This window comes from Petromyzon marinus, chromosome 14 (genome assembly GCF_048934315.1).
Source record: "Petromyzon marinus isolate PM22_M1 ecotype Great Lakes invasive population chromosome 14, UKy_Petmar_22M1.pri1.0, whole genome shotgun sequence".
Taxonomy (NCBI): domain Eukaryota; kingdom Metazoa; phylum Chordata; class Hyperoartia; order Petromyzontiformes; family Petromyzontidae; genus Petromyzon; species Petromyzon marinus.
The window spans coordinates 11,571,199-11,598,160 of record NC_133680.1 but is presented as its reverse complement, the minus strand read 5'-3'; the positions used below and the strand labels follow the sequence as shown (position 1 = coordinate 11,598,160).

Below are 26,962 nucleotides of genomic sequence, written 5' to 3'. Positions count from 1 at the left end.
AGCAATAAGGGATATGTCATTAACCCAACCTTAATTCATTGTGTAAAGTAACTGAAGTTTAATTAACTATAATTTGTTAATTAAAGTTTAAACTTTAATGACCACCCGTATCAGCTGTTCCTGATACGGCTGGTCATGATTAAGACCTATTGCTCAACATATACTATAATTTATTAAAAGTTGTCCAAAACAAGTCTTTTTACCCTGTTGTTCAGATGTGCATACATTTCAATCAACGATCGCATCCAATACACATTCATTTTACATTGAAACGAACATTTTTGCCCAACCTTGAATGCTGACATTTATTTCTTCGACGGAGGGCTTGTTGTTTGAAGAGGCAGAAGGCATACAATCGCCAGGGCTGGCATTTACGAACCAGTGAATTATATACAAGTATATATATAAAACTGATGAAGCAATGATGACAAATTCTGGCAGGCATTGCTTCTTCTACTGGTGTAGCTGGATGAATGTAAGGCTATTTCCAACTGCCGCTGCTTTGTGTGTGTGGCGTGCTTTCCTTCCTCTGCCGGTGCAGCTGGATGAGTGGAAGGCCATTACCAACTCGCCTACCCCCCATGAGGCCCACCTACCAGAGCCCTGGGGCTCGCGTCTGACTCGCTTCCAACGGCTCCTCATCCTCCGCTGCATCCGACCAGACAAGGCACGGTGATCAAACGCAATGGACATTTGTCTACAGTCACACAGCCAACAGCAATCATCCTGGTTGAGCAATGTGGGGGTGTGACGGTGGTGAGATGTTAACTACCTCACCTGGTATACAGGAGGTTGTGGGTTCGATCCCGATCCTGACGCCTGCTGTATATTTGGAGTTTGCGTGTTCTTCCCGGGATAACGTGGATTTTTTTTCCAGGCCCTCCTCCGGGTTTTCCCTCCACATTTAGAAACATGCGTTCAGAGTATTTGGCTGCTATTAATTTCCACGTGATAGGCTAATTAATTGGGCGATCATTTATGGCCAGGTCGCTTTTGAAAACTATCTGTGTAGCTCAGTGGGCCTCACTTGGTAAAATTAAAATAGTTTCATAGTTTAGTTGTAATAGCGTTACGGCAAAGTGCAGGGGTGTAACCTTGTGCACCCTTCCCCGGCATAAGCAACATTGATTAATTCAATGATAAAGTTGAAGAGTCGTGCTGTGATTCAAGACTCAATATATTTATTCGTCTCGATTTTACCCTTTGTTTTATATTGTTGATCATGTTCCAGTCTCGTTTGCGTAGTTGTTTTTGTTATTGTTGCTGAATTAGCCTAAATATAACACGCATTATTTGGTGGTGTTGCATTGGCAATGGTGCACAAGCGCAAATAACAACAAAACAAACAAAAACTCGTCAATAACACTGCCTTTAAGAGGAAAGTATATAATAGGTGATGTTTCTGGCAACTGCCCTTCTTCAAATCACATTATATTACTGAGTCAATGACATGACCCTTTCATCCTCGCAGCGGCTTTTGGCTGGCCATCGAAACAAAGACGGCCGCTGCATTGCTCGCTTTTAGATGCGCGTCCGCGGCCGTCTGGAATGCTCTTGCTTTCCGATATTAGGAAGCAACTGGAGCTATGCACTTTTACATCTAGAGCAAAAACTAATTTATTTCGAACTGATAAGTAGACCTGATGTCGATGTCACCCACCTCGGGGTCTGCTGGCTCAGGGGTCTAATTATTTTGTTAGAGCACGGAGCCACTCTTCTGACAGCCTGGACTCAAATTCAAGTCACTATGCTTGATTGAACCAACTTCTCAATTACAGACAATTCAAGAACTCAGACTGATTACCAATTACTGCATAACTTAGCACCTCACGCCAAAATTGATTGAGAAATTACTTTTGAATCGTTCCAGCTCTGAGAATTAATAATGTTGGTCTGATTGACATTGAACATTCTTCCCAGATGAGCCCCCAGTGCGAATAAAGAAAGCTATTGAAGTGACTTCAGTCGTAAAGTGTGATGCATTTACAGCTGCCCCACATTTCATTTAACCCTATTCATTTTTTTCACCCAAAAAGTGATGTAATATTGTGCAAGCGATGGCTCCATATTTTACAGAGGAGAGTGTGAAAAGATATAATAATTGTGTTGAGATTGGTGGGAGACTTTGAAATGAAATATAGTTTTCTCTCAGAATTTCCCCTGTATCTTCTTTCGTATGTAGACGCAGAGCAACAGCTACAATTTCACATTCAGGTGGTCAAGCCAGAGAACCGTGTCAGGAGTAGCAGAGTAGTGTGTTGTTGTGATGTCCCCTTCGTGTTTGTTGTACGGCCTGTTCTGGATGACCACAGTCGCCAGGGCCGGATTAAGGTTCTTGTAGGGCCTAGGCACTTCTGTTTCGTAGGCCTTTAGTGATAGGTTTCTACAGTTGGTACTGCTGCTGCCCCGTGATACTACTACCGCCGCTCGAACTCTGCTTGTTTCACGCTTACTTCGTCCAGCCACTGGACAGATGTCGTTACTGACACGTGCATTATTCAGTCTGCGCCATAATTCGATGGGCGCGCGCAATGTGCCACGGATAGGCAGATTTAATTCGAAGTTATTGAAAAAAAAAACGAGGTAAGCCTAAAAATAGCTATAAGCGAACATTCCTCCAACTATGTTTTGCTGTGATTATCATATTGGATGATGCAGCTTTAAAAGGATGCCATTCATTTTAATTGATGTCAAATTCAATGGTCTGACAGGATGACTGCATTGAGAGCACCATGTTGCTTTACTTTCGTTTAAGCTTAAAAAAATGTTCGACTGTTATTTTAAGTAGCGACTTGTTACCGCTGCAAAGAAATTTGCAACAAGCAGCCATATGAATATATTTATTCAAGAAGATATCTTGGTCACATATTTTTATCATACATACAAACAAAACAAAATGCAAGGTCATTTTTTTTCGTAGGTCCTTTTAGTTTCCATAGGCCCTAGGCACATTGCCTCCTATGGCCTATTGGATAATATGGCCCTGACAGTCGCGCATTGCTGGAGAGTTTTAAAGTTTCCATTTGTGCATCGGGTGCATCCCTGCAAATAGTGAGGTATCTACAAACGGACTACCCTGTGTTTCTGACATCAACCCTCCAAAAGTTGTGTTCTCATCTCCAACACAGGGGTGGTGCACTGCTAAGCTGCGATATTTCCAAATGGGCACCTCTTTGTCTCTCGGCACGAAACCCATCGCACAATTGGAATAAGAATTGAGAGAGAGAACAACAACAACAACAACAAACGGCACGTCAAGTTAAAAACGCGTGCCATGCAGGTGATCCCGGCCGTGCAGCAGTACATCGCTGAGGAGATGGGCGAGCGGTACATCGAGCCACCGCCCTTCGACCTGGCCCACAGCTTCAGGGACTCGAGTCGCGTCACCCCGCTCGTCTTCGTGCTCTCACCCGGCGCCGATCCGATGGCGCTGCTCATGCACTTTGCTGACGAGCGAGGTCTCGCACGCTCACGGAGCACGCTCACAGAGCACGCACACGGAGGTGGGGGGGGGGGCGGTGTGGGAGTTGTGACCGGGGGAGCGCCGCTGCTGGGCAGTTTTAGCGCTCTTACATGCCAAATACAAAGCAATATAGACGAAAATGATAACGTTGCATCCCTGCGATTACTTTCCAACGCTACCGCTTGGCGGAAGGGCCACCACCAGAAGGAGCTGCATGGAGCCCTTCTAGAAGGCATCTTGGGCAGCCCTTCCACACTGGCCAGGTGTGGAAGATGTGGCAACACCCACACCGTGCCCGTCTACACGCCGGTCGCCTTTGGCACACCCAGCTACACCGCTGGGTGGACAGGGGTGGCGGAGGGATTCAAGAAACTTGCTCCATTATTTCAACTGCCTCACTGGGAGACGGAATTGAACCCGTGGGTTGAAAGGCCCATTGCGCTGATCACTACACTGTGGCAGCATTGTGCACAGGAAATTGTGGTAATATATTCCCGCTAAAGTTTTGTCAGTTAATAGCCATTCCCATCAGTTCGAGGGGGTGTTCGCACACATACAGTGATTCTCTTACCAGTGCCTGAATACAGATGAGCCTATAGCTTAGTGTGTCCACTTCCTCCATGAACATTATTAACTATTACGTCCTTCATGGGCAATGCACAAATAATGACCAACCTTTTGGAGACTATGGGAGCGCTGTAATGTTCGTGCGACGGACGGGACCTGTAGCGATGAGGCCAGCATGCAGAGTGTGGAGGGGAGGCGGTGTGCGGTGTAATACGACCCCGCCTCTCCACCCTCCTCGCGATGCCTGCCTCGCTCAAACAATTTTGTTCCGCTGCCTCAAACGGTGCATCCCACCTGGGCTCTGAGCTTCAAAGCGTAGGGAGGATACATTAAACTACAATTGAGGATGCTATTGACAGCAGGGGTTAGACGTAGTGCACTACTGTTAGAGACCCTGAAAATATATAACAGAAATGCTTTTGATGTCTCATATATATTTACCGGCAACTGCTAACGCATTGGGTGAAGGTGCAGCAAGGCAATTGTTTGCTCATGTCACTGCTGGCGGAAGGGCCTCTCGAGAGGGTACTTTGGTCTACTCTTCCACACTGACCAGACCTTTGACCTGCTGATCGAACGTAAAAAAAACATGGTGAACCCATTTATACTGCTGGATGGACATTATACTGAAATTGTCTTGGCCATAAGCAATTTTAGAAAGCAAAGGCAACTAGAGGCGTTTTCTCCTACCATATTAAATACCAACTGAACACAGCTGGGCTTTATATAATAGCAGTTTTTTTCCCCACATACATAAATATATGAATTGTAGTGTCTTGATAGACCACGACCATATTATTATTATCTATAATTTTATGTTTAAGTCAGAAACTCGTCTTGTTAAAAATACAATGCCGCTAATTTGTAACCACGCACAATATCTGCACGAAGATTGAAAGGCATTTTAATTGATACTTTTTTGTGCCCATATACCACGTGTACTTATTGCTAATTGATCAGTTTTTTTACTGACTATGCCATGTGTACACTTGCAGAAATATTTAAACTTGTATTTCCACAAAGCTTCCCCTTTAAGTGGGACAGTTTTTTTTCTCAAATTGCTTTTGCCACATTCAATATAAGGCTGCCCACTAACCAAACCCACGCACCCACCTACTTACCAGACGGACCCACACACCGACCCACATTTGGCTAGAATTCAAAATAACACATTTAATTTTACATCCTTAATTGAAGGAGCATACAAATAGGCAGGTGAATTCTAATAGGAGTAACAAACCATAGTTTGTACACTTGACGTTATTAAAATGATCGATCACTTGCCAGTTGCATGCCCTTGCAGGTATGGGAGGCTCCAACATCGAAACGATATCTCTGGGCCAAGGCCAGGGACCCATCGCAGTTCGTATGATTGAAAAGGTATGCACGCATCCTTACGTAACCTTTGTTTGACCTTTGTGTGTTTTGAACGCCATTGCTAGCACACATTGGCAATTTCCATTTAACAAGCACCAATACAGACGTTTGTATTGTAACGCGGTGATCACGGTAAATTACGCGCGTGCTATATTACAATGTCGTTCTATTCTGGTGTGTTCTTTCCAAACAATATTTGTCAAGTTTTAAGAAATTTTATTTTTAAAAAGTGCAATACACTATCTGCCCATGATTTAGTATTCAAACAAACGTGTTGGACGCATGCCAATTTGGTGCTGCAATGAGAAATGCAAAAGCTTCCCCCTCTTCTCCCCTGTATGTATGAATGTACTGTATGTTGAACTTCTTTCGCATTGTACATAGCCAACCGTGCTAACCGGACGTGTAAGATCCATTGCATTAAGTTATTGTATTGCTCCATATATGATCCATGATTAGTTTATTTTGGGTTATGTCGTGGAAGTATGATGTCAATGTTTCTTTTTTACTGTAACCCTCCACCACCAGATGAAGCCAATCCAAACCAGGTTGTCACGTGATGGGAAAATATGCGAATTGATTTGCTACTTCAGCCTCACCAGATGAATGTTGAAGAGCGTTAACATTAGCTCAGCTCTCACTCCATATCTCGCGGTGGCGAGATGTTAACTCCCTCGCCTGGTATGCAGGAGGTTGTGGGTTTCATCCTGACCCTGACGCCTGCGTATTTGTAATTTTGCGTGTTCTCTCTCCCCGTGGTCACGTGGATTTTTTTCCGGGTCCTCCAGTTTTTCCCTCCACATTTAGAAACACACGTTTAGAGTATTTGGCTGCTATAAATGTACACTTGATAAGCCACTTCGTTGAGCTATCATTTGTGGCCAGGTCGCTTCTGAAAAATAGCTACATAACTCAGTGGCCTTACCTGTTAAAACAAACTATCCTCCTATGGTATAATCAAAGTCTTTGAAAACGCATCGATTGCACAATGAATAGTGATTCTTATGCTCATGGCAATACATCAAATCTCACGTGGAAAAATAGTTATTTTCCTCTCCATATCTGATGTATGTAATGGGTTAATGTGATGCCTCCAGAGCTTGGGGACCGCTTTGGTCACCACGTTGTTGAGAACATAATCAATTCTTGAACGAAATTGTGGCCCTGAATAGCCAAAATTCATTGAGTTGTTAGGTGGGGTGGGGAGGTATAATTGTTATACACCTACTATGCCCATATGAAGCTGATGAGTTGTGGAGGGCATTAATTCGTTATTTTTTATGTACATATTAATTATTTGGTTCGGTTGGTTAATTAAAATGAGTGTCATAAACCCTCCTCCACCCGACAGCCAATTAATCCAAGTGTCCCTTGAATCATGATGGGGGTTTACAACACGCACGTCTACACGACTACTTAACCCAACAATGAATCATAATATTGGTTGTGGAAGCCTACGTATATTATCTACTTAATTATATTATTACGCTTGTTTATCCGGGAAAGGCTCGCAGAGTCTTGTGATTTCAGGAGGGTCCTGCCAAGTGTTCGCAGAAGGTGGCAATGAGGCGATGTGTAGATTCCAATTAAGTAATTTTTCCAGATAACTTTTCAAAATTGGACCGTAACGCTGGCACGCGATGGCCTAACTGTTGCAAATGAATGACGTCACGTGATCTCTCACGTACACCATGAAGCAGATATTGTTGGTGTTGAACTGTGAACCTCTGTCGCTAGGACACATCACCACCGATGCAATGAATGCTGCACGTCCACAGATCCACACGACCAAACAGCGAATGTATTCAAGCACTGCTTTATTTAATCGAGTGCACATTGCTTTCATTGCAAACGAGATGCAATTAGATAAAGTTTAATTATAAAGTAAAGAGTTACCTTAAAACGTTGTCATTTTCGTCATTGCAGTCATATATACGCTGGACTTGATGCAAATTTAATGAGATGTGATATGCACCATAATTGTAGTTTGTGTCTGAACGTAATGAAATGGTTCTGGCGTTTATATACAAAGTGATTCCAAAAAATCATTTCGCCATATGCTTCCATGCCAACCCAGCTTTATCCTTCGAGTCCTTTACCCAAGGAGACAATACACCTGGTGGATACCGATTCAATATCTGCAGTAGTAGTAATGACAAACCACAGGCACTCCGATTTTCCCATCGCAACATCCGTGGGAACGCTATATTAAAGCGTGGAGTTTATATTTCTGCAGCAGAATCCTCCGGCATTGAGCCGTACGTGTATTGGCACAATTCAAGTGTTGTTGTTGTTGAGATTATAGCCCACGCATCTATCGTGGCTAAAGACTACTCTGTTTGGGCATCGATGAATCAATAATTATTGCAGTTTTTGTTTAATTAGTAGGATAGATACACGTTTTGATACAGCTAATTTTACAGTGGCCTCCACAATATAATTACTGGCCAGTTCGCTAAGAAAATCAGATGCCGTGTTTGACAATCAATGGCAACCATTTGCCAACGACAAACACTTGCATTGTCTAAAATGAATAAGACAATGATCCTAGAGCGTACTATGGGAAAGCATCAACAAGCCACAAGTAAAAAGCTCTTTTATTTCCAACTTTGGCAAGACAATCCTTCCGAGACACAGAATCTCATTTGAAATTCCATTAAATAGCCAATTTATATCATCTGCAGGAACCTGCAAACTCATACGTTAGCATAGCTCTTAGCAGATAAGCTGCTCTTTGCAGAGCAAAAAATATGCCCGCCCTGTTTCCTCATCACATTATCCACAAAGCTCCACGCATTTAACTCTATTTGTATTCTTATTACATGTACAGTGAGGGAAAAAAAGTATTTGATCCCCTGCTGATTTTGTACGTTTGCCCACTGACAAAGAAATGATCAGTCTATAATTTTAATGGTAGGTTTATTTGAACAGTGAGAGACAGAATAACAACAAAATTCAGAAAAACGCATGTCAAAAATGTTATGAATTGATTTGCATTTTAATGAGGGAAATAAGTATTTGATCCCCTCTCAATCAGAAAGATTTCTGGCTCCCAGGTATCTTTTATACCTCGGCCTTTAGTAAGGCCCAGCTGAGCGGACTAAAATATATACCATCTAAGGGTTGAACCATGAGTAAGTTCTGGACAGATGTTTATCGATTTCATTGGCATGACTCAATAGCCACCAGCATTGTTAATATTATTTTCTAAGTTATGAAACCGTAAACACCTTGCCGAAAGCACGAGCAGAATAGATAACTCTCTCATCAATTGCGAAAAAAGCTCACCGAGTGCTGTGGTTTGTGGTGTGCAGGCAGCAAGCGAGGGCACCTGGGTGGTCCTGCAGAACTGCCACCTTGCTGCAAGTTGGCTATCAGAACTGGAGCGCATCTGCGAGGACCGGCTCCTGGATCCGGACCGAACCCGGAGCGAGTTCCGGCTGTGGCTCACCAGCTACCCGAGCACGCGCTTCCCCGTCTCGGTGCTGGAGAACGGCGTGAAGATGACCAACGAGTCGCCCATAGGCCTCCGGGCCAACCTCCTGCGCTCGTTCCTCAATGACCCCATCTCCGATCCTGCCTTCTTCAATGGATGCAACAAGCCCACGGTAATTCTAACAACCACAAACAATTTTTATTTTACCTGGTAAGGCCCACTGAGATATAGAGCTCTTTTTCAGAAGCGACATGGCAACACATGACCGCTCAACAAAGTCGCCTATTGCATGGAAATTTATAGCAGCCAACATGCTCTAAATGTACGTTTCTAAATGTGGAGGGAAAAACCGGAGGACCCGGAGGAAAATCCACGTGACCACAGGGAGAACATGCAAACTCCAAATTCACAAGCGTCAGGGTCGGGATCGAACCCACGACCTTCTGTATACCAGGCGAGGTTTGTTAACATCTCGCCACTGTGGTGCTCCAAAGCAAGCCTGGCTAAAGCAAAAGAACAACACGATGCAATGGGAAGAGTCGTTTGACAATCACGGAATTGTGCTGAAGGCGTTTCCAATGCCCGGTGTCTTTTCACCGCGGTGTGGGATGTTATTTGCGTCGTCAGGCCGCGCTTCAAGTGGCAGAGCTCTTGTTGTGCGGTGGAACGAACGTTCCATGCGATGGAACCGCAGTCTGGAAAGTGCGGTCCATGCAGCGTTTTTACTGCAGCCCAACGTGTTTTCTTTACCATTTTTGAAAATTGCTGTTTTGGTCTTTTAATTTGTTCCCTACAGTCAACGAGTACCAAAATAGGTCACCTGAAGACGATTGCTTGTGTTGTGGTCGAAACGTCGTGATATTGTTATTGATTATTTTTTCTATCTACGTGGCTTTACCGAAAGACCCCAAGAATAGGGTCAATATAGGTAAACACTCAGGGTCATGTGACTGATTCATCAAATGGTTTTTACTACAGGCACAAACCATAAAGCCTCTAGGGCCCTTCTTCAAAACATGGCCTATTTCCTCAAACTATTATCTTGATTCATATGGCTCTGCTTTGAGGGAGTATTCAATTGTCAGTGGTGAGTATTTTGGTTTGTGCCTGTACACGGCTGCCATTGCAGTGACTATGCTCATATTAGGTGTTCGTCGTTTGCCACATTTACATACCTTGGATTTACAAACACATTTGTTGAACATGAGCATACATATGTATGTTCACACGTGCACACGGAAAATCTTGCGTATCTGGTACAAAGTAAGAATATTGGCTGTTGATGGAGAGCCTCATCTCCATCATATCCATGGGGAATTCCCACCACTGACTTTGTGCCACCAGCAGAGATGGGCACTGCCTCTTACACATTTGATCATAGGCACACTTTGCAATTACTTTGCACAATCAGCATCAAGGTTCATCACGTTGCCAGACCAGGGGTGTGAAGATGCTGAATGGAATTGTTCTGGTGGTGCGCTGGCAACATGCAGTGGCACTGACATTGGAGCACTAATCTCTGGTGCTGCTACGATGCTGAGTTTGAGTCCGGTCAGCTGCCTGTGATAAAACAAAACTGAGTTCTCGAGACCGCCTGATCACCAATGGCTGCGCAAATAATTAAGGATATCGCGGTGGCTAGGAGATGTTAACTAACCTCGCCTGGTATACAGGAGATCGTGAGTTCGATCCTGACCCTGATGCCTGTGTTGTCTCTATAACTAACCACGTCTTCTGGAGGCAACGCGTTTATTATAACAGCTCTGCTCTAACAAGCAACTGTAACACGAAGGGGTACGGCCCCTTCAACCCGATAGCCTAAGGGAGGTAAAGCCTCCCTTCTAACGCGCCCTCCACACTCTGGGCTACGCTACAAACCCGTCCATTGCCACGGCCGCTAAGGGAGGCTTGATCGACCTGACCCAGCCCGGGTACGGGTCCCACCTCTGCTCCGCTCCGCTACAACCCGGCTCTGAACAGAGCCTCGGGGAGGGTTCCAGGGTACTGGCGCTAGCACGGGTCCACTGCAACCCGGCTCTAACAAGAGCCTCGGTTGAGGGTCCCCGGGTGCTGCTTCAGTCTTCAGGTCTTGGATGTCTTCAGGCTTGAGTTGACGAGCACTGCCCGGCCCATTCAGAGGGCCGGCCTTTTATCTCCAGGTCGGGGTCACCCCTCCCCTCATGACTCCCCCCCCCCCCTTCCAGAACCTTCTGGAAGGTCTTAGAGGGTCTTAATTCTTAAAGGGCCTTAGGAAGTGGTGGGGGCCCCCCATCCCCCTCAGCCCCCAGTCCCTGGGGGGTCTGGGGTGTCAACCTCCGGTCACGGAGGGGCGGGGGTTTGACCTTCGGTCAACCCCTACCCACCTCGCTCTCTCTCGGCTGCCCCCTGTTGGCCCGTGAGTGGGGTGGCAGGTCAGCTGCCTACAGCGCCTTATTATGGCGCAACACCTGTATATTTGGAGTTTGTGTGTCTCTCTCCCCGTGGTTGCGTGGATTTTTCTCCGGGTCCTCCAGTTTGTCCCTCCACATTTAGAAACATGCATTTAGAGTATTAGGTTGCGATAAATGTCCACGTGATAAGCCACTTCGTTGGGAAATCATTTGTGGCCAGGTTGCTTCTTAAAAAGAGCTATAGCTCAGTGGTCCTTAGCTGGTAATATTAAAATAGTTTATTCTTTTTAGTTTAGACAAAAATCCACCAAATATCCTTCAAGAGACTATGAGGGCAAGTGCCATTAGCGAGTGCCTATGAAAGCCATCACGGCATACGAGAGGATGGGTGGCCAACACCACACTCAGCCGACTTTGTCTCCCCATTGCTAATGTTCACACACCGCACCAGGTACTATTGTAGTGTCTTCAAAAATTACTCACACCGACACGTTGTAACAAGTCACCTGCGTACACTTTATTTCACCTGTTCTTGCGCCAGTTGTAGGCACTCCTATAACTATCTGTACGGTCACATACACTTCTCCCTGCTATTATCTATTCTGCACCTCACTTATCCTGCACTCAGCGACTCTGCACACAGCAACTTCGCACTCAGCAACTCTGCATCTCCACCACTGCCCTCAGCCACGCTCCCTCATAACCGCTCACCCGTCTGTCCCGGGCAGGGGGTTCAGCCAACTCCCGCCCGGCGATGGCATGAGGGTTGAGGTCCCGTTGACGGCTGGAGCGGCAGCAGCAAGATGTCTTCACTCTTGGTTCCCGGCAACATCCACCCCTCGCTCACACACTCCCGCTTATATCCCCCTGCTCATTCCGAGTCCTCACGTGTTTCCACTTAAGCTCCCGTCAGCTTGGCGCCTATTGCTCCATTAATCCCTTATCATCACCCCCCATCTCCCACCTCCTAGACGCCAACCTCCGGTCACAGCGTACCCACCCGTTCGACCTCGGTTACACCCGCTTAACTGTGCGCACCGTGTATTTCTCTCCTATACACTTATTTAAGGCTGAGTCGATCGAGGGGAGGTCCAGGAATATTTCAAATAATCATCACTTATTGGTCGTGAAAGGGAATCATGCTCGGGACACCACTGCACTACCGTTCCCCACAATGGCTGCACACAAACACACGTACAAAAAAAATATACTTTTTATGCTCTTAATTTGGCTAATTTCCACCTCTGGAAATTAAAACTCTTGGTGGGAAAATTATACTCTCTGGTGTGGATTTATTTTAGAAGTAGATTTATGATATCTTAATCTGTAGAACGTTCTCTATGACAGGGTGATTTCACCATTCTGCGTGTCTTCCAAGTGGACCCTTCTTCTGTGACTTGATTCTGAAAGCACAATAAGGATAAGATAATTTTACGGGAAAACCAAAACATTACAGAAAATAAAATTACTGATTGGGGGCAGCCTGATTCTAAATCTTCATAGGGGGATGTGTATCACGTCAAGTTCCAAATGTGGCCATGTACCTGCTGTGTTTACTCCGCATGACACAGTGTGCATTGGCCTCTGTGTGAACCGTTTATTTGGGGGAAGAACGGAACATAAGACAATGTTCAGAATGCGTGCCTCAGAGTTATATGTATTTATGGTTGAACTTCTTTTGCACCGTACGTAGCCAAACCGTGCTAATCGGAGTTGGTTAGCATTGAGACAAACACGGGATGTTCAGGATGTTTATCGATGTGGCCGCCACTACCACAGCTGAAAAATCGATTGTTGGTCGGTGTTCTCCAGCATTCTCACACCCCAGGTTTTGAAGTGCTGGTGCGTTTTTCTTGTGTAATTTATATTTTGGCCATATATATTGGTGAACATATTTTAAATTGTATTCATGTGGCCTCACAGCTGGTCCCATAAACAAGATAAAATGTCAAATGTTCCATTGTGGGCGCATGCTATGTATGTGCTCAAAAGTGACCATGTGAACGCGCTCGAGCAATCTGTTGTTTGCTTACCGCTCTGCGCTGTGACACCCGAGGCCTTGGGCTTGGCGGCGTATCAGAATCAGAGTATTTATTTATACTGGAGGAATGCGATGAGCTATAAAGCTCTTTTTCACAGATGTCCAGCGCAGGCAGGTCAAACCGTTACAAGAACAAACAATGCTAAAATACGATAGGATTGCAAAGTATAGGAAAGGGAAACAAATAACTGAAAAAAATATATGCATATGAAAGAAAATATATATTTTTTATCTTACCAGGTAAAAAGATCCACAGGCCAGCGTTGTAGGTGGGATTGGTCATATTTCATCATTGGCTCTGAGAACTAACCAAACGCCGTTGGCTTGCGAGGTGGCCGGGATTTAGCGGTTTGAGAACGTTCACTGGAATATAATTTGTGCATGTACGTATGTCTATCTTCTTTCGCACCGTACATCGCCAACCATGCTAATCAGACTGTACGGACGATAGCGACTCTACGAAACATAGCGACTGTATGAAACATAGCGACTATACGAACGATACTGGACATCCTGCTGTTGGATGATTCTGCATAACACTATTGAGCGCTTTCTACGTAATCGCCATTTTATTTACTTGCTGAAAAGCGCTGCCCAGGAATTATATAACGGGCAGCCATTGCACTATTATATTAAATTTGAATATCATCCCATGCCCTTGCTTCTGCAAGGTTGTTTTATTACAGTCATCACCATCCAAGTTTTGATCCTTGCTTGAAGAAGCCCTAAGGGAGAGTGTGTGCTTCATGCCTTTAATTCTGAAGGCTTTTTTGTGCAAAGTGGTATTTATCACACGTATAATTAGTGTGAGAGACTGTTTCAGCAGACCGAATGTCATTGTATTTACTTTGGTTGAAGTAATTTGGAGATGAATGGGGTGCTACGCAGTACCCTATCTTTTCGGAGGCATGCATTTGTCAGTAATGTATGTATAAATTATTTCTCACCGTACGTGGCCAACCGCGCGAATCAGAGGCATGTGTTTTGTAAATGTGCCCCGTTGTTTTCATTCGTAGCCCTGGAAGAAGCTGCTGTTCGGCCTCTGCTTCTTCCACGCACTGGTACAAGAACGTCGAACATTCGGGTCGCTGGGCTGGAACGTTTCCTACGAGTTCAACGAGTCAGACTTGCGTATCAGCGCACGGCAGGTTCAGGTAATGCACAGTGGTTCGTACGTATGTTAAACTTCTTTCACACCATACGTAGCCAACCGTGCTAATCAGAGGTACGGTTCACCAAGGGCAACGTTAACGGTTTTGTGCTGAACAGTGTTTTGCGTCCCAAGATATCTATGCGACCTTTTTGCCGGTATCACAATGATGAAACAAATCTTGTAATAGGTTTCTATTCGGTGTTTGAATATCCTAACACCTGTTTTATTGCCAGAAGGGGTAAATCCTATTTTTATTTTTTCACGCTTGGCAAGATATCTGGCATTTCTCTGCACGTGCTGGGAGCTTCACTAGCCGAATAGAACTTTAATATGATGGCGGTTAATTTACTGAGAAAAGCTAACATCGTGTGGGGCATAACGTCGGTAAATCGGTAAACACATCGGGCAGCCATTCAGCGCAACCGCAAAAAACCTGAGCAGCAGTGTAAGTAACTTGTTGAGATGATTTCTGAAACAGCGTGTCTCTTGTACAAGGAGGCCTGCGAACGTTTGAGGGAAAGCACAGTGTGTGGAGGCATGAAGGGGAGTTAATAAATTTAAAACAATATAATTATTTTTTAGAATATTATCACATTTATGTCATATAAGCATTCCCTTCGTCCCATTGAATTTTGAGGGCTAATTTTAAAGGAACAATTATCTTCATATGCTTAAATTATTGATGAGATAAAAAAAAACTTGCCTATGATCTCTCAGTATTTAACCACTTCCTTAGTGAATTGGCAACATCTGATCTGAAATGTCCGTGTGTATTCGCGTTTAGATCAAAATATGCACGTCTCATTTATCAAATCACCCAGCTCGTAGCTAAGTTTTTGTGCAGGACTGTCGTGGTGTACGTGGTGAATTGAGAATATATCAAAGCCTGAGCGGAGGTACTTGCTTTGCAAATGCAAACTGAATTTCTCAAATTGTGTTTCTTTTTTAAAGTGAACATCACTTCAGTGTTTTATGGCCATTTACAGACACTACCTCTTTATATTCAAATGCAAAAGATATCCAATCCTGCAAAAGTAAACCTATATAGAAAATGTGTCACACAAAGCAAATACAGCATGTGAAGTCACAAACTCACAGCGCATGTCAAACAGGTTGAATGAGGGGAGTGGGCAGGGTGGCTATAATTGTTCTTCATTTGTCCTTTATTCCACTGGGGAGGTTGTGAATTCAAATGCTGGTGAGAGGTTGACACAACCCCAACATACAATGCAATATAAGTTGGAATGTATTGAGAAGCTAAACGCCATGGTGTGTCGAGACACTGCAAAACAGTTGGGGCATGCTATATAGGAGGGTTTTATATACTGTATATTGAAAGAGAATAGTCAGTCATAGACAGAAAGTAAAACGGTATTGAGCTTAGATTTGAAAGAGGGCGGAACGGACAGCATTAATGACGAGTAGAAGGGAGTTCCAGTCTATAGGGGCAGCAGAGGAGAATGAGCAATGTCCCACAGTGCACGCATTAACTGGGGGCATTGACAGAAGGCCTTGGTTGCTGGCGAGTCAGTGGAGGAACTCGATGACGGTGAGGGCAGTCTTGTAGTTGATGCGGGACTGTATTTGGCACCAGAGGAGGGATCTGGGAGTCCCGTCTGCCAGTGGAATTTGGTTCATGTAAAGTTTGCGAGTGCAGACATTGTAGGAACCCATAGAGCGGCGTTCTTCATTGCAAGGCCCGCGGGCCACTGGCGGCCCCTGGTGACCTTCAGTGCGGTCCCTGACGTGCGCCCCCCAACAATACGCAGCATGTGAAAACACTCCCGTCATCGTGCTGTCAAACCCCAATGGTTTAAAATGTGTGGTGGCCCTCGCACTGATGTCTTATCGGCGAAAGTAGAGCCGCCCCCGCCCCCCCCCCCCCCTTTTTAAATTAGTGAAGAATACTGCCGTGGAGAATTACCGTTGACGAGTTGTGATATACAGTGAGGGAAAAAAAGTATTTGATCCCCTGCTGATTTTGTACGTTTGCCCACTGACAAAGAAATGATCAGTCTATAATTTTAATGGTAGGTTTATTTGAAGAGTGAGAGACAGAATAACAACACAAAAATCCAGAAAAACGCATGTCAAAAATGTTATAAATTGATTTGCATTTTAATGAGGGAAAAAAGTATTTGACCCCCTCTCAATCAGAAAGATTTCTGGCTCCCAGGTGTTATTTATACAGGTAACGAGTTGAGATTAGGAGCACACTCTTAAAGGTAGTGCTCCTAATCTCAGCTTGTTACCTGTATAAAAGACACCTGTCCACAGAAGCAATCAATCAGATTCCAAACTCTCCACCATGGCCAAGACCAAAGAGCTCTCCAAGGATGAAACACAAGAACTGTCAATCTCCCTCGGCCTGGGGCTCCATGCAAGATCTCACCTCGTGGAGTTGCAATGATCATGAGAACGGTGAGGAATCAGCCCAGAACTATACTGGAGCATCTTGTCAATGATCTCAAGGCAGCTGGGACCATAGTCACCAAGAAAAGAATTGGTAACACACTACGCCGTGAAGGACTAAAATCCTGCAGCACCCGCAAGGTCTCCCTGCTCTAGAAAGCACATATACATGCCCGTCTGAAGTTTGGCAATGAACATCTGAATGATTCAGAGGACAACTGGGTGAAAGTGTTGTGGTCAGATGAGACCAAAATGGAGCTCTTTGGCATCAACTCAACTCGCCGTGTTTGGAGGAGGGATGCTGCCTATGACCCCAAGAACACCATCCCCACCGTCAAACATGGAGGTGGAAACATTATGCTTTGGGGGTGTTTTTCTGCTAAGGGGACAGGACAACTTCACCGCATCACAGGGACGATGGACCGGGCCATGTACCATAAAATCTTGGGTGAGAACCTCCTTCCCTCAGCCAGGGCATTGAAAATGGGTCGTGGATGGGTATTCCAGCATGACAATGACCCAAAACACACGGCCAAGGCAACAAAGGAGTGGCTCAAGAAGAAGCACATTAAGGTCCTGGAGTGGCCTAGCCAGTCTCCAGACCTTAATCCCATAGAAAATCTGTGGAGGGAGCTGAAGGTTCGAGTTGCCAAACGTCAGCCTCGAAACCTTAATGACTTGGAGAAGATCTGCAAAGAGGAGTGGGACAAAATCCCTCCTGAGATGTGTGCAAACCTGGTGGACAACTACAAGAAACGTCTGACCTCTGTGATTGCCAACAAGGGGTTTGCCACCAAGTACTAAGTCATGTTTTGCAGAGGGGTCAAATACTTATTTCCCTCATTAAAATGCTAATCAATTTATAACATTTTTGACATGCGTTTTTCTGGATTTTTTTGTTATTCTGTCTCTCACTGTTCAAATAAACCTACCATAAAAATTATAGACTGAGCATTTCTTTGTCAGCGGGCAAATGTACAAATTCAGCAGGGGATCAAATACTTTTTCCCTCACTGTACTGAAGGTGTGGATGAAGGCCTCAGCAGCAGTTTGGATTTCAAAAAATCCGATGGAGATGCTGTTTATCTCTCTGGGGGGTTAATTTAAATGAGACATGTCTTGGGAAGTCAACAATTGTGCAATGCTTAGACTGCCTACTGCCGTGAGCATGTGGAATTTCTACAACTGTCCCAGAGCCTCCGATGTAGTTGAGCACTATCCAAAAGCCATGCGAGCAATACAAAAAAAAGGTTTACTTTGATTCATCTGGGAAAGCCTCAATGGGATACGAGGGTAATTTCTTCTTGATTCGTATTGGGCAAGAGGGGAGGAATCAAAGTATCCTGAATAGTCCCACGAATACGAGGATGACATTGACGATCGTCAAAGACACGTCACGAACCCATCTGCTGCACTGCAATCTGCTGGCCGACCGCCTCGCATAAGACGTGTTCACAGCAGACGATGGGATCCGCGTGATCCTCGGTCGCGGCACGTGCATGCGGCACGCCACACCTGGCAGTGCTGTGCTTGCTCTTCTTCACCGATGTGTTGCTGCCACCTAGAGGGCACGCAGGAACTCACCACGTTTACAAATTGACGTGACTCTTTCAATTTAAAAAAAAAACATACTGTGATAAAAAGGTAATTACGTTAATGCCCTTCCAAAGTATGGGGCCGTCCATAAATGACGTCACGCGATTTTGGCCGATTTTTGACCCCCCCTCGTCACACGGCGTCACAAAGTCAGACCCCCCTCAAATATGACGTCACAAAGCTCTGCCCCCCCCCCTCTAAAACCATATTTCCATTTTGAAAAAAAAACATGCTTCAAATAACTTTAAACTATTGTCATTAGAGTGCGTATTTCATGTGGCGCTGCACTCTGAAGTTGTAGGAGAAAACATGTATTAATAAGTAATATTTAAAAAAAAAAATTTAAACACGCTTTTATGAAATGTACCGTACTAGTAGCAATGGCAGAGCTCCACGACTCCAGGAAGTGGCCCCGAAGCTTGCCACAACGTAAGGTACCGTGGTCATTTACAGCCAACGCCAGTTTATTGTGGAGAATTAGACCCAAGCTGAAACATAACATAAAAAAGATGGTTTAAAAATATTTGTTTTATTTTAATGATAGAATATAGTATTGCCATCAGTATGACATAAGTATACCAAGTTTCCATACTCTTTGGTTCTTTCGGTAAAGTCACGTAGGTGAAAAATAAAAATAAAGTAATTAAATAAAAGTAAACTAAAGAGTATGGATCCTTGCAGTCACGAAAAACTTCAAATCTAGAATATGCCAAGTTTGCAGTCGATACCAGATTGGGAAGTGGGTTAAAATTGAGTTACAAGATTTGATGATACAACAAAAACTACAATAACAGACAAAGTGAGTTAAATAAAAGCGCGTAATAAAAAGGAGGCGTTGGTTGGAAAGCTGAAATTTAGCATAAAATTCACTTGAAAGTATTCATCGTCTAACTAAAACTCCAGATGTTCAGAAGATTATACAAAAATTATTTTATAATTTCCAATATTAAAAGTAATTATGACTATAAAAATACTTGAAACTTTGTAGTAGAACGAAGCAAAATGGAGAGTACAATTATAACAATCACATTCATTCCACAGAATGAAAAGCCCTGGTTGAATCATAATCAAAATGATTAATAACAATCATTCAAAATTTTTACAAAATGTATGCTTCTCCATTCTCCCACGGAGAAGCAAAATGCTCCTTCATGGAATATAAATACATTTTGTTTGCACATAAAAACACGAAATCATGCACACGATATACTGAATCGTGAGCGATTTAAAAAATAAAATTCACTTCCATACGGGAACTCCGAAGTTAAATTAAAGATCCTAAATGGTTAAATTCAGTCACTCATGGTTCACAGTAGGACGATGGCGAAAATAAGCATGACGCCAGAACTAAAATTTCATGGAGGAATGATGAATGATGGAGAGGACGCGTTGACTATTGTACTCCTTGCCGAGTGACGTCTATTTAGTTGGTACTCCAGGATTCATTGTCCCTCCGTGCTCAAAAATGGCTGTTTGATATCTTTGTACCCAAAAACTTTTCCCTCTATATTATCATAAATGTTATCGTAACATAATAATAAAAATGTTATACTGATATTAAAAATCAATATTTAATAAACAAATGTGTGTGATTAAAAATTCTGTCGATTGATATGACAGGAATAATAGTACTTTCGTTTTTAAAATTCTTATTCGAAACTGTCAAGCGTTTTTAATATAACGACTGCATTAACATTTTATTTGCACTTATTCTTCGTGACGAAGTAATATTCTCTATTAAAGTGTGACGTAGTTTGACTTCCGGTTCTTAAGTTTAACATAATATAATCGATACTAAAAATAAAAGGTGACCTTAATCAATTTTAATAATCAAAAAGTTAATAATTAGAATTGATCAAAATTAGTGTTGTTATAACAAATTATATTTAATTAAGTAGAACGTGTTGTTAATATTTATTTAAAGTTGTACATTTTGATGTGACGTCACATTTCTCAAACCCCCCCCCCCCCTCGTCACACATCGTCACAAATGTCTGACCCCCCCCCTCCCCCCCTAGGTGCGTGACGTCATTTATGGACGGCCCCAAAGTATCCTACTTGAAAACTGGATTGTAATGTATATTGTTGGAATATTATCTTTGCTTCTTTCGGTAAAGTCACGTAGTTAGTAATAAAATAAAACAATCACGACATTTCGATCACAACACAAGCAGTCGTCATCAGGCAAAGGAGTCAGCCTCTAAAGGCAAACTTTTTATAAAGGTTTGGGGATGGGCGTAGCCCAAATGTATCAACAGCACCAGGAGCACGGGCGGTGCACGAGTGTCAATGTAGCAACAATCTCAATGATGCAACAATGCCAATGTAACAACAATGCCAATGTAGCAACAATCTCAATGAAGCAGCAATGCCAATGTAGCAACAATGCCAATGTAGCAACAATGCCAATGCAGCAACAATCTCAATGAAGTAACAATGCCAATGCAGCAACAATGCCAATGTAGCAGCAATGCCAATTTAGCAGTAATGCCAACGCAGCAACAATGCCAATGCAGCAACAATGCCAATGCAGCAACAATGCCAATGAAGCAACAATACCAATGTAGCAAAAATGCCAATTTAGCAACAATGCCAATGAAGCAACAATGCCAATGAAGCAACAATACCAATGTAGCAAAAATGCCAATGTAGCAACAATGCCAATGAAGCAACAATGCCAATGAAGCAACAATGCCAATGAAGCAACAATGCCAATGAAGCAACAATGCCAATGAAGCAACAATGTCAATGTAGCAACAATGCCAATGTAGCAACAATGCCAATGAAGCAACAATACCAATGTAGCAACAAAGCCAATGAAGCAACAATGTCAATGCAGCAGCATTGGAATTTTTTTCTACCTACGTGACTTTACCGAAAGAACCAAAGAGTATGGATTCCTGCAGTCACGAAAGCTTCAAATCAAGATTGTCTATATATATTTTGTATAAATGCATTTAGGCAACAGTTCAACTTTTAAGTCGAAATAGCACACGCATGCCTATGAACAGATAGACCAAAATGTACCCTATATTATCACACCTCTGAATATAATCAGATTTGAGGTCGAGTTGTGTTTGGATGGGCCATCCACCAGATGCCTAACACAGGTCTGGTAAGAGACTGCAGGACCCCGTGTTGAGCAGCAGAGGGCAGTGCAGCAAGATACATTGTTGTACAGTACTCCACTGGTATGCTTCCACATCTTATGCTCCCCACCTTCACCAGTCTTCACTGACCAGCACGACTGAATATGTTCAAATAACCCCAACAAACAACACCCGTCATTCGCCGCTAAGTGACATTGGCGTCACCATCGCGTCTGTGCCAGGCCAGGTGCACTTTGAGGCCACGTAAAGCCTTTAAGAAAATATTTTGGAAAGTGCTGTTAGCAAGCACCTATTAAGGTCAGCACGGCACACAAGAGGATGGGCGGCCAACACCACACCCGGCCGACTTTGTCTCCCCATTGCTGATGTTTACACACCAACAACCAACACACCAACAACCAACACAGAGACACCCTCATCCAGAAATGGATTGACACGAAGAAATGGGTGTACATGTACGACTCACTCGTGGCAGATTCCCTCCCATCACGGTTATAATCAGACCTTCACTGTAAACCAAATATGTCATTCATACCACCTTTCTTGGAATACCGTAATTTGCACATGCTTATTGAAAGACATTTTGAGTAAGGTTATTTGCCCCGCCTGTGTCTCAAACTGATACACATCACGCAAACTCCGGCCATCCTCGCAGCGGCTTTTGGCTAGCCATCAATCAAAGACCGTCACTGTATTCCGCACATTCAGATGTGCTTCTCTGGCCATCTGAAACGCTCTTCCTTCCAATATTAGGAAGCCACTGGAGCTATGCACTTTCAATTCTAGATAGAAAACTAATCTCATTAGAACTGCTTTTTGTGTTTAGTTTTTTGTCCTTGCCCGGCACCTCTGATTAGCACGGTGGGCCACTTAGGGTGCGAAAGAAGTTCAACATTCATACATACGATTGTTAAAATTCCTCCTCGTCTCCAGTGACCTCCGTAGATAAAGATGCACGCGACCTGTCACGTCGGACCACGTGCTTATACTCTGAATGTACCACGCCTCGAAATCGTGAATAAAGAAAACCTAATATTATAGTCTTAGCTCTTTCGGTAAAGTCACGTTGAAGGGAAACAATAAAATAATAAAATACATATAAAACAATAATTTTATTGTTTCCCTCCAACGTGACTTTACCGAAAGAGCTGAGAATATAAATTACCGCAGTCACGAAAGCTTTAAATCAAAATTTAACGAAAACCTAAAACCTAAAAAAAAAAATCAATGCATCGTTGCCACACATCAGATGTTTCTCAACGAGTACGAGGAGGTGCCGCTGGAAGCGCTCGCCTACCTGACGGGCGAGTGCAACTACGGCGGGCGCGTCACCGACGAGCACGACCGGCGCCTGCTGCTGGCGCTGCTCGCCACCTTCTACTGCGAGCGCACGGTGCGAGACGACGCCTACCGCTTCTCCCCGACGGGCCGCTACGGTGCCCCGCCGGCCGGCGCCGCCTACGAGTGCCACCTGGAGCACATCAAGGGCCTGCCGCTGCACGCCCACCCAGAGGTGCGTGCGTGCCGCCGTGCCAGGAGGTCGAACCGGGTCACCTCTACATGTATGCGTTATTTCTTATTACAGCGTCTGTATTAGCCAGGAATCAGACTCGGCTTAACCAAGTGCAATCACTGCGCCACCTACTCCCCCGCCTGTAGTAATAGTAATCATTTTGATTTAGGAATAGTATCTAAGCACAGTACAGTATGAATACTTTGTACTAAATGGCACTTAACACTACATCCTTGGGTGTGGTGGTACTTGAGTGAGAAACTGGGTTTTAGCAGGCGCCATGGTTGTCTGTTAGTATTTCAAGTGCTGCACTTGGTAATATGTTGAATTCATGCGTTGTTAAAGGATCGGTTTGTACTGACGTCATTATGGATATTACTCGCCATGCCACGTGATGTGTAAACTGACTCCCGTCAATAACGTGATGGAAAAAAAATCACACCTAATGGAACACAGTGCTTTATAACAACCAGTTGTACTCCTGTTTATAGCATCATAAGTGAATGTTTCACACAGCAAATAAAAGATGTCCAATGTTTTGAAACACCTACGAACACATCCTGTTTTTATATATATGGTTATTCTCACGTTGGGGTGGATTGTGTTTACAAAGAATCGCAGCACCCATCGCTGGTGTATAATTCCACGTATTCATGACCCTGCGGTGGCTCTTTACAGGTGTTTGGTTTGCACGAGAATGCCAGCATTACCAAGGAGCAAAATGAGACCCAAAGGCTCTTTGATGGCATTCTAAAAACACTGCCTCGAGAGGTGAGCTTTCCTTGTTTAAACTAAACACACATATATACCGGCTATTCAGAACTTTTCATGTATTTTTGATAAACTGTGGGTATGTATGTCCACCTTTGTGAAGCGTTCGGCATAGAAATTGACATGGAAGTCAAATCGAAGACTTTGCGGCTATACGGCCTAGCATGCCAAAACAAATTCAAAGTTCTCTGTGGTTCCACAGATTTTTGGTGAGCTCAGTTACTGGATTTCCACATCCTATGGTATTTGATAGTCTGTCCATAGGAACATAGCTTTTGGACTTTCTGAAATACTAAGATAACTCATATTTAGAGTTGGTACTGCACTTGAAGGATGTTGCTATGCTTCAATTGTGATACAATATGTAATTCCAATTTACATCCCCTTGTTGAATTCTCCTACTAGATGAATGTCTCCCTGTTCAATGTGAGTCATGAGGGTTGTTTGACCTTGAAGGCGTGAAGAGATGGTGTGTGGCCCAGGACTGGTCCCAGATATCACTCATCAATTTCCAAACGATCGCTGAATAGTGTAGTCAACTCAGAAAGTTCAGAATGTAACACAATGGGATAACTTTGTCGAGTTAACCAGGAAGGTTCGGTAACAGGTAGGGTTCGTGTCCAGGATGGAGGAAGGCGGGAATTGGAGTGGTACGCAGGGGTCGGTGACCAAAACTAAACTAAACTATTTTTTTATTTTACCAGGTAAGGCCCACTGAGCTATACAGCTCTTTTTCAGGAGCGACCTGGCTACAAATGATAGCCCAACGAAGTGGTTTATCATGTGGATATTTATAGCAGGCAAATTATTTTAACGAATGATTATAAATGTGGAGGGGAAAAACCGGATGGCCCGGAGAAAAATCCACGTGACCACGAGGAGAACATGCAAACTCAATATACAGGCATAATGATCGGGATCAAACCCACGACCTCCTGTATATCAGGCATTTCCAAAACTTGGAGGGTGGGGGGATGTATACTGGAAGAACAAATTGCCAGGGTCACCGTTGTCAAGTTGTGCAGCAGCTGAAGGGGCTGGCATGCAGAAGGAAGCAGCGGCGATGTGAAGTGGCATCGGTTGACATTGTACATGGTGTTCTCCTGATCTTGGCCGTTATGATGACTGGTGATTTGTGAAGTGTGACTGGAATCCAGTGCTTGTACGAGACTGGCATGATGCCACAAATAACATCTTAGGTCCTAGCCTGAAATACAGCATCTTGAATGGTTGCAATATAAACTGGGCTTTGTGTTTACCAAGTTTGAGAGTCATTTGACGATTATATGGTACTATAATGAACATTTCAGTTATTTCTATATTTGTTTCTGCAATTCCTAAAAATATTGTAATGCTTCCATTATTTAACATTCAATATTTCTGTAGTTATGAACTTGCTTAGAGGTGAATATTTTTTTGTATCTGTGGGTTAATACATTCTGAACATTGAAACATATTTTTGATGTTTTATTTGATTACCTGTAAACTAAAATTGCTCTTGCACTTCTCAAATTTAAATTGGGCCAAGATTTTGGAGAGGACCCAAAACTGACGGAGTTTTAATTGGAATATTGACTTTGAGTCATACGTTTGTTTTTTTAACTCAATGCACAGCTGGGTCTCAATTTGGCTATTTTATGAATTCAAACGTTTGACTTTCAAGGTTTATTTTAACTAATTTATGTCAAATTTGTCTTCGAATAACGAAGACATCAGGTGGTGGCAAGTCATCTTCCGACTTTGTACAGGAGCTCGCTACAGACATTCTCTCCAAGATACCCCCCAAATTTGACATTGAAGAAATCAAGGTACGTTGAACATACTTAAATTATTACAACAACACTGAGACAGCCTGACTTCATGTGTACACGTTTTATGTGCAGTTAAAACTTGGAAATCATTCCAGTAGATTGATTTGCCTTGTGTTGTAGTGTCATACAGCTAGCTGGTAAACATTTTAACGGTTAGCATGCGTAGTTTGATACATACTCCTGCCTTTGAAACACAACCAATGTTACATATTGTATATGGGAAACAAACGTAATTGAGGGTGCATGCCAGTGGAGTAACTTGCCCGCATGCTTTCTGATGTGTTTCTGGGTTGTACCGTGGTGTTAAAACTATAAACTATTTTTTTTTATTTTACCAGGAAAGGCCCACTGAGCTTTTTATAGCTCTTTTTCAGAAGCGACCTGACCACAAATTAGAGCTCAATGAAGTGGCTTGTCGTGTGGAAATTTATCGCAGCCAAATACTCTAAACGCATGCTTATAAATGTGGAGGGGAAAATCAGAGGACCCGGAGAACAATCCAAGCGAACACACGGAGAGAGACATGAAAACTCCAAATATACAACAGGCGTCAGGGTCGGGATTGAACCCACGACCTCCTGTATAGCAGGCGAGACAGTTAACAACTCGTTACCGTGTTGTTTGGTGTGATGTCCGATGTATCATCAATTCAGCTCTAAACAAAGCTCCTGACACGTGTAGTGAAATGTCGTCAATCGTGGTGAAAAACACGCTCGGTACAACCCAAAAAACGCATCGGAGAGCTATACACCACGACCACGAAAACCTACACGGGAACATTCGTCCACATGCTTACAGTGAGGGAAAAAAGTCGCCTGCTGATTTTGTACGTTTGCCCACTGACAAAGAAATGATCAGTCTATAATTTTAATGGTAGGTTTATTTTAACAGTGAGAGGCAGAATAACAACAAAAAAATCCAGAAAAACGCATGTCAAAAATTTTATAAATGAATTTGCATTTTAATGAGGGAAATAAGTATTTGACCCCTCTGCAAAACATAACTTAGTACTTGGTGGCAAAACCCTTGTTGGCAGTCACAGAGGTCAGACGTTTCTTGTAGTTGGCCACCAGGTTTGCACACATCTCAGGAGGGATTTTGTCCCACTCCTCTTTGCAGATCTTCTCCAAGTCATTAAGGTTTCGAGGCTGACCTTTGGCAACTCGAACCTTCAGCTCCCTCCACAGATTTTATATGGGATTAAGGTCTGGAGACTGGCTAGGCCACTCCAGGACCTTAATGGGCTTCTTCTTGAGCCACTCCATTGTTGCCTTGGCCGTGTGTTTTGGGTTATTGTCATGCTGGAATACCCATCCACGACC

At 43.6% G+C, this 26,962-nt stretch overlaps 1 protein-coding gene across 4 annotated transcripts in view; it reads left to right on the top strand.

The window, feature by feature from the left end:
* The window catches only part of LOC116942267 (dynein axonemal heavy chain 3-like), an 859,832-nt gene that overhangs the window by 818,746 nt on the left and 14,124 nt on the right, over positions 1-26,962 (top strand). For all 4 annotated transcript variants that reach the window (XM_032953964.2, XM_032953963.2, XM_032953966.2 and 1 more), the window contains 8 exons: positions 542-667; positions 3,281-3,458; positions 5,334-5,410; positions 8,722-9,015; positions 14,291-14,428; positions 22,795-23,058; positions 23,737-23,829; positions 25,539-25,637. In XM_032953964.2, coding sequence (XP_032809855.2) covers positions 542-667; positions 3,281-3,458; positions 5,334-5,410; positions 8,722-9,015; positions 14,291-14,428; positions 22,795-23,058; positions 23,737-23,829; positions 25,539-25,637 — 1,269 coding nt within the window. The remainder of the gene's footprint in view (positions 1-541; positions 668-3,280; positions 3,459-5,333; positions 5,411-8,721; positions 9,016-14,290; positions 14,429-22,794; positions 23,059-23,736; positions 23,830-25,538; positions 25,638-26,962) is intronic.